General features: G+C 39.8%; 1 protein-coding gene across 12 annotated transcripts in view; it reads right to left on the bottom strand.

Moving 5' to 3' along the window:
• The window catches only part of fcho2 (FCH and mu domain containing endocytic adaptor 2), a 59,088-nt gene extending 51,754 nt beyond the window's left edge, over positions 1–7,334 (bottom strand). For 3 of the 12 annotated variants that reach the window (XM_061061735.1, XM_061061734.1, XM_061061732.1), the window contains exon 1: positions 7,128–7,333. In XM_061061735.1, the coding sequence (XP_060917718.1) occupies positions 7,128–7,160 (33 nt within the window). In that variant the 5' untranslated portion in view covers positions 7,161–7,333. Of the gene's footprint in view, positions 1–7,127 lie in introns of all 12 variants that reach the window. The other 9 variants (XM_061061731.1, XM_061061733.1, XM_061061738.1 and 6 more) reach the window with 5 other exon arrangements.
• Between the last annotated feature and the right edge of the window lie 4,904 nt (positions 7,335–12,238).

Genomic DNA, 12,238 nt, shown 5'->3' with positions numbered 1-12,238 from the left:
CATTACACTGCCTGCTTGTTCAAACAACAGAAGAAGACTCAGCTGGGCAGTCTTTAAGAAACTCCCACATATTCCAGCTTTGGTGATATGTTGTTTTAACTACCAGGTATAGTTTGTCCTCACGGCTGCAACTCAAATATTTTCACTTCTATAAGATGATGAATCCTCTGTGTGGATAAAAAGTAGCATTTCTGAAAACAGTAAATGCCCGTCTCTAATGCTCAAGATCCTCAAATTCTCACAGGTCTGTCAAAATCTGCTATGTCATAGAATTCTAACTGATAGCTATCTGATCTGATGTGCAGAAAACTCATAAAAGAGGAAACTGAGCGTGGGAGTTAGCGTTGTTAGCATTAGCTTAGTCAGAGTTTTCGACATCATAAATGGCTGAGTGTTCAGTTTTTCTCACTCTGCAGCTTCCTTTAATTATGCATGTGTGAACGTAAACAGAGAGATTTTTCACAGCCACTTTACATGGAAGTTTTTCTCAGGTAGATTTTCTGCCACAAAGAACAGAGTCATATTTATGATGTTTTGAAAGATCTTGTGTTTGAAACAGTGAAATCGCCTGTACCAGGTGTACGATGGGAGGGAGCATGGGAGCACTTTGTCATGTTTTCCTCTTGCTTCTCTTTTCTAGATTTTCTGCATGAAGTCGAGTTGTTAATAAGCAGGAAATGTTCAGGAAAAGCGTTCGTTTACTTGGATATAAAGACCAAACTGTCATTATAGCGTCGGACTCTGTTGCTTCATCCGACAATTCTGCTTCGCTCTTTTTTACGTCAGCTCTTTCCTCCTGATTTCTTTAACCACTTTTTTCCCAGTTAAGAATAAAGACGGCTACGTTGGACATGACAAACAAAGTGTGTCACTCTAAACAGACGTTAGCTGGTCATTTCCAGAGCTATCCAGGCAACAGTTATCCTGTGCAAAAAGGGCTTCTACGTCTTTACTGACATTCATTTGTATCAATACATTTTATGTAGGAGGTTAAAAATGTATAATCTTTGCACAGTATTTTTTTCAACCAGCAAACAGAACAGATCTGACCCTGGGATCGGCTCAGACTTTAAATCACTCTGCTCTAACTACATCAACTTACTTCAGTGAACTCTAGTTGCAGAGTAACCTGGGTACACACGCTTCAGGTAGACACATTATTCAGTATTTTTATTTAACCTTTATTTAACCAGGTAAATAACCCATTGAGATCAGGATCTCTTTCACAAGGGTGACCTGGCCAAGAGGGGAGCAGCACACGTCATAAAAAGCATTACATGATAAAGAGACAGTTCACAAACAACAAGTTAGGAGAGAACAACAATTGACAACGTGCAAATTGATTTACAGATAAAGTGCAGAATCTTGATCACGGATTACAATTCAGAAACACAGGCACTGTCCAATTGTCTCGCATATTTTATCTTTTAAGAACGAGCAAAAGGCTTCAAGTGAAATGAGATCCAGACAGGCTAGTTTTGCAGGAAATACAATATAAGAAATGCTTCTAACCAGTATGAGAGCTAAATAAAACACACAAAGGTGAACCAAACCAACCAACCTAACCGACTTCTTTGAATTTAAAAAGAAAAACTAATAATAACACCTTCTGCATGTCTGTTAAAGTCTGTGCTGCGGTGTTAACAGCGTATGCATTCATCACATCAAGGTGCAACATGTAAGCGTGCTTTAGGTAGTCTTGGTGATATAATTTCCACTATAGCAACAGAGTTAACAGGGAAAAACATTTGAGTGGGATTAAGTGCTGACACGACTCCTTTCTGTGTTTAAAAGGTGAGGTGGAAAAAGCAGCGTCTGCACTCTCTCACTGAGGAATCTCAGACTGTCTCCCTGCAGACACACAGACACACTGTACACTCTGGCCTGCAGCCTGCAGCCCTGCACAGACAGACACACACAGCCTCCAGCGCACAGCGAGTAGACAGCGTGATGACATCAGAGCGTCTGCCCGGGGGTCATGTGAGCGGAGAGGTCTGGGAGCGGTGCACCGAGCTGTCACATCACACACAACAACATCGGGCGTAAGACGTAGTGAGCACACACAGGTTGGGCTTTGTTTGCAGTGTACACAAAACATGCAGGAGGACTTCTCCATCGCTGAATGGTTAGGGGGGTGTGACATCAAGAGTTTTCCAACAAGAACAGGTTAGCTTAGCACAAGTTATCCTACCTGTTAACCCAGCAGACGTCTTTGAGATCTGGCACTCGAGCGGTGAAAGAAAAAGAAAACAAACACCATGGGGCAGGATTTATGTTTGAGTCCATGTTTACCTAAACCTAGAAGAATATTAGTCACTGATTCTCACAGCTCCTTTTAACCTCTGGACTAGATTACCTTGCAAAAACGAATGGTCGGATCGAAAAGTCCAAAATATTACCCCCTAAAGCCGGACACACACTGTGGGATTTCAGGCCTTTGTCCAAAAAGGACAAATCGAACAAACCCAATGAAAATGTATGGATATGAAGGCTTCCCTCCTTGCTTTTAGCATTCAGTGAGTGAGCTGTGTGAGACCACACACACACACACACACACACACACACACACACACACACACACACACACACACACACAGATTGAGTACATCCACCACAGAGAAGAATGGCAATTGGCTGTATCAACACTGTTTGCTTATCACACTGCCGTCTTATTTTCCCATGACATGCTGGAGGCTAACAGACTCCACATTTGACATCTCCTCCTCATACATGTACGGCTAAAAGGGGATCATTAGGGCGGACTATATCAGGTCTGGGACTATTAGCTTATCTCCAGGAATCATACTATGGGCAACGCTTGGAAAACAATTGTGGCTTTTAAGGAAACAGCTCATGAATCTTACACATTAGATTATTTTTCAGCCCCACCAACTACCTGCTGCCTTTGCAAACCAGAGCAGAGTTCTGTATTGAACCTAAAGCTCAAAAACATGACTAGGTGGTCACCAAATACAACATGCAGCATACACCTGTAGCTTCAAAGTCCGAACCTCTGCAATCGTGGTGGTGAAATCTGATGCTCTGGCTCTTGAACTCAACTCAGTTCAAACAGATTGATCAAATTTAGCAGACACACTTACAAAGCACACTGGGTCCATTATTGAATATTGTTTTCTGCACCATTGATTCTGCTCCTACAGCCATAACAGCTCCAACAAGCTGGCCACCAAGAGTGACCCTGATGTTTGCATGTGTCCTGATGTTCACATTTCAAAATGAAAGTTATGAATGGAGTGGTGATGAAAAAATGATGACTGAGCTAAGACACTGTATGAAGCTACGTGCACCCTGGGGATGAGCAATTGATTGCATTTCTATCATTAATATGAGCGTTCACATAACCAGAGGCACTGCTTGTTCAACAGGCAGGGTAGTCCACAGTAAGGGGCCCCCCAGGCCAGTAAGAGGCCCCCAAGGGCTGACAGACTTTAAATCACAGAAATAGCTCAAAATGTGCAAATTTTTCAACGACAGTAAGAAACCTCCCTAAGAGGCCCCCCATCTGATAGCAATCACTCTCATTGTGCTGCTGAGCGTCTCGTGCAGTACTCCTTTGAAAACCTGAGTTTGTCAAAGTCAGCAAAGAAGAATAAAAGAGGAAATATCCATCTGGGAGTCAAAAAAAAGAGTGAAAAGAATGAGGAAGAAAGAAAGCAAGACGCTGGATCATTCTGACTGCAGCAAAAGAGAAGGTTAAAGGGCCCCTCCAAATGCTGATAATGGTAAATATTATTTATAAAATAAGGGTGATGAACGATGGTTGGAGGGCCCCTGTACCTTTTAGCCTCAGACAACAACAGACTGTAGAATCACCACTTCACATGACACATTGCAAAAGTCTTTTCACAACATATAACAAAATGTATTCAATCTAAAACATCGATGCTTTCTCAGTCATGTGCACATTTGACATACTGGATGGACGTCTGGGTATAATGACGATGCTCTTACATCTATCGGACAGCAGGGACCGTCTACTGCCAGATTGTGTAGTCACTTTGAAATTCAGAAGCTCCCAATGTGGTGGTAAAAATGTTGGATTCAGGGAGCGCTGGTGGCGTGGTGGTTGATGCGAGCGCCCCATGTACAGAGGCTGTGGTCCTCCAAGCTGACGGCCCGGGTTCGAGACCGACATGTGGCTCCTTTCTCGCATGTCATTCCCAACTCTCTCTCCCTGATTTCAGACTCTATCCACTGTCCTATCTCTACAATAAAGGCAGAAAAAGCCAAAAAATAAATCTTTAACAAAAAAAATTGGATTCAGGAGGGACAGATGAGCGAATGTGCACTCTAACTTTTGTTTAGTTCTTGCAATATTAAATAACGCAATCGCTGCATCGCATATTTTCTCATGCAGACCTTTATGCATAATGTCTTTACAATGAACTTGACCGTTCAATTTAAATCAAAAGGTTCATCATTGAAGACCAGGAATGCTGTCCTCTGTTCCTTTTTTGGACTTTACATTTTGGCTAACAAAACTGTACTTTGGTCACAAAATTACCGTACAGGACTCGGCTGTGAACTGGGCCCAGATTCTATAACTGCCGCCCTGACGATCCCTGTGGGGAAAAAAATCATATAGTCTAAGTTTACTTTAAAGACTGCAGTGGACTCACTAACGTGTGCATACACAAACACTGAAAGAAAAAAAAAGGGGGGGAAATGGACATCTGAAATGTGCAAGTAAAACTAGAGAGCGGAAATGTTGCAGCCAGGGTGCATTCAAGAGCGGCGGCTTTGACAGAAAAGAAAAACATTGCAGTGCCATGTCTGGCTCCTTATTCCTACAGAACTTGTTTATTCAGCTGAGGGGGAACATGTTGTCTGCAGGAGAGATTCAAAGCTAAGATTACACACGAGGAAAAGAATGAAATGAAACAACTTGACAAAGACTAGAGAATGGAGATCAGTGTTTGATAAGAGAGAGAGATTATAATGTCTGCATCAGGTGATGATTTGTAGTCAAGTCGAGGAGAAATGGATGCATCAGCTAATGCCAAGACTGCATGTGTGTGTGTGTGTGTGTGTGTGTGTGTGTGTGTGTGTGTGTGTGTGTGTGTGTGTGTGTGTGTGTGTGTGTCCTGCATGCTAAACACACAGCTGATCTTTGCCATCACTGGTTTCTCTTGTGGCTCTCTGAGGGGCACAAAGGGCAGATTGAAGAATCAGGAGTGTCTCCGCTCTCCTCTCTCCCATTCACTTCATGATGGACTCTCCTTCAGAGGTCGACAGTACTGTATTTCTTAACTTCTCCATGAATTCAAGCCCTTGTCTTTTTTGCAGTTTTCTGTAACATTTGAGGGCTCCGATCGCCTTCGCCAACCCGAGGTCGAACGAGGCCACACGGAAAGCGCTGGATTTCCCACGTTTAACAGAAACAGAGATTGTGGTTGAGAAATACACAACACTGAAACTACTAGGGTCATCAAAATGTTCAGTGTACTAAGTGTTTTAAAACAAAACAATCTGTCTTTCTAATGATCGATAGTCTCTTTATCCTCGGTCATATTTTTAACACAAAACTGCAGAGAGAAAGTACAGACTAAAAATCAAAGATAGATCTGAGAAAGAGATCGCCCGTTGTCAAACGTTGCCAACATATTTGTGCAATAGATACCGAGGAGGAGTTGGACCGCATTCTTTTGGTAATTAAAAACATGAAAATACCAAATGCCTGCGACTTCTAGTTGTTGTTGTTGTGGAATCAAAGCAGGTATCGATATCATTTGAGATCTACTTCAATCTTATTCTGGTATTGAGAAGAAAAAAAACATTAACTGCTGCAACAGACTAAAGACTGATTTCTATTTTGAAGTCACATACCCAGATGTATTTTTTCATAATTAAATATTGGCCTTTTCTATTTGCACATTGACACTCAACATCCGCTGCCTGACTTAAGGGAGGGTGTTATGAAGTTAATATAAGCCACACTCCTCTTAGAGGAGTGAACTATTCCTTATTAAACACTGCATTAGGATATTAACTCTGATTGTTTTTTTGGTTTAACAAATTAAATAAAGCATTGGTTTTATCAATTCAATGTACCAGTAAGTATTTAGAAGTGGGTATACCCTGTGTAGACTGAAAAAATAAGTGTGTATACTACATATATCTGAGTATACCTTGCACTACACCACTGGATCTATGTCAATGCACCTGAAAATGTAAACATAGTTCTATATTTTCAACAAGTTTAGGTACACCTTATGATCAAAATTCAATAATATAGCAAATAAATTACATATTTATGAAGGTAAATATTAATGTTAATGTTTTCAAGTGGAAAAGGGGGGAGATAACACACAAACCAGACCGTTTTAAAGCATTCAAAATACGACCAGAAATCCAAAACATGACCCACATTTCAGCAGTTCAACACATTTAGCTTAGCTTAGCATGATATAGGTATGGTCTGTGTGTTTTAAAGCTTGTTTAGAGGCTTCACTTTTATGTATAAAGCAATAAAAGGTCATGAAAGCTGACTTGAAGATGACACTCAGCAGACATTAAGGGTTTTACTTTTTCTACCTGCTACAACATAGCCACGTCAAGTCGGAAGAGAAAACCTTTCAGGGCAGTAAAAAAACAACAACAAACCAAGTGTGGTAGTTTTGTACTATCGAATTAGATGTGTAAATATTTGATTTGTATGTTTTTGAGGGCGATTTCGTGTTTTTTTAAAGCTGTTCTCTAACTTACTAAACATCTGGCCTCTCACTGAAACTTTGTGACGGAAGCGAAATGACGCGTCCGGCCCAACGGTTGGTTGACTGACAAGCCGCGGCGTCCAATGGCATTCGAGGAACTGACTATAAACATTCCAAGCGAGCCTGAGATGGCCAATTAGCGCCGGTAGGGGGCGGGTCCTTTGAGATTTCATGTTAGATGGCTTTCCAGAGAGAGGCCCAAACCCCGGGGTGGCAAAATAATAATCGCCGAGGAAATGTAACGATATCCCCGCGGGGGCTGTTGACCGGTTACCCCTCCTTCAGCGACAACAAGCCGGCTTCCTAACACTTGATTCCCGGCTGACATGAACATGATAAGAGGGGGCAGCACCAGCAGTTGAATAATTAGGGAATATAAAAAGCAGCACCTACCCAGAAACTCTCCAGGAAGTACGGCGTTATCATCGTGTTTTATTCCTCTTCGCCGCGACTCTCAAAATTGTCGTGCTGCAACTTTTTAAAGCGTAAATCATCCGCCGTCCTCCCCCCGGTTCTGTAGTATCTGCCTTTCCCCTTTTCCTCCTCTCTCCCCTTTCTTCTCCCTCCCCACCTTCAGACTCCACCTCCACTCCGGCCGTGCAGACTCTCGGCTTCCTCAGACTGGAGGAAACAGCGCCACCAACGGCGGATTTAAAAACCAAGAGCCGTTGACTGGTTGACGACGGGGCCGTCGCTAGGTAAAATGTTGCATTCATGTGCATCGCGTAAATTCCTGTACTCGGCGAGAAATGTATGTTGTTGTTTTTTACAAGAGTTACAGCAGAGTTTTCAAACTTACATTAAAAAGTATGGTGGTCATGAAGGTCAACTGCACAAATATTATATGATTGCAATAATTAAAAAAAATCACAAGACGCCAAACTAATTTTTATGGAAGCCCATTTCCGCCAGTTAAAAAAATAAAAATAAAAATTTGGCTTTGTTGAGATTTTTTTTTGACCATAAAAAAATTATGACTTTATTATCTCATTATTTATTTTATTATTTTTATGGTCGGAAATGGGCTTCCATAAATTTTATCAAACGCTAATAATGCCAATAATAATATTATGGAAGCCCATTTCCGCCAGTTAAAAAAAATAAAAATGAAAATTTGGCTTTGTTGAGATTTTTTTTTTGACCATAAAAATAATAAAATAAATAAGGAGATTAAAAAGTCATAATTATGAGATAATAAAGTCATTTTTTTATGGTCAAAAAAATTAATCTCAACAAAGCCAAATTTTCATTTTTTTTTTTTAACTTGCGGAAATGGGCTTCCATATAATATTGGTTTAAAAAACTAAAAAATATTTCATGAAACATCAAAAACATTTCAGTTACTGCAAAGAAAAAAAAAACATTAAACTCTGCTGGAAAGTATTTCACCTGCAAAAAGAGTTACAGCAGGTTTTCAAACCTACATCAAAAAGTATGGTGGTCATGAAGGTCAACTGCACAAATATTATATGATTGCAATAAAAAAAAAATCACAAGACGCCAAACTAATTTTATCAAATGCTAATAATGCCAGTAATAATATTATGGAAGCCCATGGCGACTTGTGAAAGGTTTTTTGCAATCATGTAAAATTTGTGCAGTTGACCTTCAGGGCCACTGGGAAATTTGACTCCTTAACACCAGATTATCATGTAATTACTGTTCCTCTCTGTCGCTATAGTCCATCGTTTACCACTGAGTTACTGCACTAAAAAAAAATCATGCTGTGCAGTAATTCAAAGTGCAATTTTACTGTGCAAGAACTTCTAACAATTTCTGTGTGTACAGTTTTATTATGACTGTTATTATCTTTATTGTAACTTTTGCCCCTTGCACTTTTCTATTTTTTACATCTTGTTTACCATGTTTTTATTTCCTCTCTTCTTGTGAGCTGATGTAACAAGAGAATTTCCCCTACGAAGGATCAATAGAGCTTATCTTAAATTAACTACTGCAACATAAAAATGTCAACTGATAATCAGTGTCAGCTTTATTGGCCAGGTTTGTCTGCACATACAAGGAATTTGACCCCGTAGTGGTGTGTAAGGAGTACAAAGGATGCTGGGACAGACATGATAATAAACAGTGTAGTTACGTTCCAGATGGGTTGATTTACATGAGATAGTTTTCACAGTATTTACATTAAAGCAGATTTATTGTCAGATAATACTGAATAATACTAGATTTTGAGCCTGTTTGGTAAACTATTACAAATACCCAATTCAAATGAGTTTAAAAAAAGAGGCATGTTTTTAAAGTAAAATGCATCGGTGTGTGTGTGTGTGTGCGTGTGTGTGTGTGTGTGTGTCTCTCTCTCCTGTTGCTCTGCAGGTTGGTGCTCTGCCCTCCTACAGCTGCTGATTGAGTTTCTTTAGTTAACTAGGATTTTGTGTTGGTGTTAAATTCATGTCAATGTTTGGCATCTCTTAAATTGTGTTTTGATAAAAGCTCATTTTCAGTTCAATTGTGTATCCAGTTTTAAGTTCTTCTTTTAAGTTTGTCTTTTTTCTTCATTCCCAATTTCAAATTTTATTGTTACTCCCCTACTGGGGCGATTCGAGAGCCTGTTGGGGCCCCAGGCAAAACTTCACAGGAGCCTCTCAAACTAGCGTTCATCACCATTATGTGATAAATAATCTGACTCCAACAACGAAAAAAATATGCAAAATGTTAATTTTTTCCCCCAAAGTTCTCATCATAATTATTTCAAAATATAAACGTAAAGAACATTAAAAAAAAGTGTAATTTCAAAATATTAATATAATGAATGAAAAAAACCCATCAAAGAACAAATGCAGTGATGCTCCTCTATTAAGGGCAATGCTGGCAAGATTCAGTCATTTATTTTATGATTGAGTGCTCTCAGAATGGGGCCCCCTTAGGGAGGATTCCGACTTTCATTGCTAATTTAGCACATTTTGAGTTGCTGCTGTTGATTAAAATGTATCAGCCCTGAAGGCCCCGGGGCCCCAAGCGGTTGCCTGTTGACAAACAAACTCTGCTCCCCTCATCCCCTAACCATCTCGGGGAATGTAACAAGATTTCTGAGATTTCAGAGACGAAGCTCTGCGGCGTTTGAGTAAAGAGACGAAAGGCCCGGAATAATGTAAACAGTTTATTGGAACAATGTACAGATTCAAGCAATGGTAACCATTCACATCCACTATATCATCTTACAAATATTACAAAATTACTACAGTACAATATAGAGTCTTTGCATGATCCAAAATATTTGGTGGCCCCAAAAAAGTATTACTTTTTTTTTTTTTTTTTTTTTAAATTCAGCAGCTTATTAAAAAGAAAAGAAAAGAAATCAAACCATGTCTATCAAAATGATGTTTTTCACTTTTATCAGCAAAAAAGATGAAGGCAGATCGTCTAATCGAGAGAGAGAGAAGGCTAAATGAGAGGACTTTCTGTGACTAGACATTCCTTAATATTGGTGGGTGCTTTACAAAATACACATGTTCAATAAAGCTTCGTAGAAAGTCAAAGTTAGATTTGCAGACATTACGATTGAAACAATATGTTTATACGTTGTCAACAGGGTTGGAAATTATCTTTTTCGCCTGCCTGCCACTCGGACTGGTGGATTCAAAATTCAACCAGTCGCTCTTTTTTTTTTACCCTGCCACCTTTTAACCTGCAGCGTGATGTAATGTTGTATAATACCAAATCAAGGCTTACTGTATTCACATAATCGGCTATTTTATGAAGGGAAATGTTTCAACTAGAAACCCCTGACATGCTCTTTGTCTCGCTTATAAACACAAAGAAAAGTCTATTTGTGTTTATCATTTAGAGACTGGTTAGCTTAGCTTATTAAAGGCAGGGTTGGTCATTTCCTCCAGATTCACTTTAAGATTTTAGTTGAAATTGTCTTTAGGTCCTGACAGACATTAATAACTCATGTTCTCTGAAAAAGAAACAAAGAGAATCCATCATCTGTAGAAGTTTGTAATCATGTAAAAACTTCGACCAATGTCTGCCACGAGGTACCAATCTGATGAACCAATCAGGCGCCTCCCTGTCTCCCTGCTCGCTCTCTACCTCTTGGGAGCTGAGGTCCGCTTCTGGAGAAACGGTGCTCGTGCATGTAAGTGAGGGGGCGTGGCTTTAGACGGAGAACAGAGGGGAGGGGGCGTGGCTAAACAGAGCACTGAGGGAATGCTGATTACCAACCCTGCCTTTAAGCTGCAGATAAACCTCGACTGAGAGGCGAGATAATCAAGTTGTTGTTTTAAAATCACTTTTATTTACCCGCCAATGTGACGGGTAAGTTGAGCAAATTAAAAAAAATTTAAAAACATATTTGGGCGGGTGACGGTTGCTAATTTCCAACCCTGCTTGTCAACCTACTGTACGTCTTTGCATTGAAATTCGGTTGTTTCTTTAGATACAGAAGACTGCATATCTATTGCAAAACGCCGACAAAGTATTTGCTCTCAAGGCATTCTGTGCACGTTACTCTAAAGTATTTACCGCAGTCTTTATAACAATCACTTTGGACTACAAAAAGCACGTTAATTAATGTGCAAGTTACCGTAATGTTCCCCCCCCCCCCCCCCCGCTTTGCAGCTGTAATCACAGCGGACACACATTAAGGACACTAATGTCGTTTAAACACCCACAGTTATCCGTTTCTAACACAAAGGGGCGACACCGATCTGAAGTGGTTTTGAGAGAGGAGATGCATAAAAAGGCATTACACATGAGGGGGGTCAACGAATATAACACAGACAACCTGAGGTCAACACATATTCAAGTAGTGAAACACAACTACGATGTATAGCAGCAGTCGAGTCAGAAGTACAGCACGGTAAAGGTGGGGATCGAGGACACACACACACACACCCCATCGAGCTGTAGTTACTCCATTGTTTTGCATGCCAAACAGCTGGAATGTGACAAGACGAAAATCACTTCAAAAACACAAAATGATGTGGCACAAACAAGTCTCTGCCTCTGTATTCCATGATGCATTCAATCCTGTATTCACTACTTTATCTTAATATTAATAATATTAAAACCGAACAGAGCAGGTAAACATGTCAGCACTGTTCATGTTTGTTTAAGACACTAAAAAAAACTGCTTTACAATCTTAATAAACTTATTGCATTTCTTCTTAAAAAGCATTTCTTCATTTTGCATTCAAGCTTATTAAGTCGTATTCAAGGATTTTGGCTTAACATTTTTTTAAATCACATTTTTTTTTTTAAAGCACTCGCTGTGTTAAATTTGAAGTGCATTTCAATGTGCATTACAAACGTTTAAAATACTGCAGTTATTACTCTGGCCAGCAGAGGAAATAATTACTGGCTGGGCATTTAAAAAACAAAAAAAAACAATCAAACTCTCCAACTCCATCATGGAATACATTCAGGCTTTCTGTAACTTAAACACTTTATAAAATAGAACAGCGCAAACACAACCGGAGACGACGAGAACAGCGTTGTAGTTTCACAGTATTTTAAAATCTATACATCCAGCTATTGGGGGTAAG

The sequence above is a fragment of the Labrus mixtus genome, chromosome 17 (genome assembly GCF_963584025.1).
Source record: "Labrus mixtus chromosome 17, fLabMix1.1, whole genome shotgun sequence".
Classification (NCBI taxonomy): Eukaryota; Metazoa; Chordata; class Actinopteri; order Labriformes; family Labridae; genus Labrus; species Labrus mixtus.
Note: the sequence above shows the minus strand (reverse complement) of the source record. Positions and strands in the feature narration are given on the sequence as shown.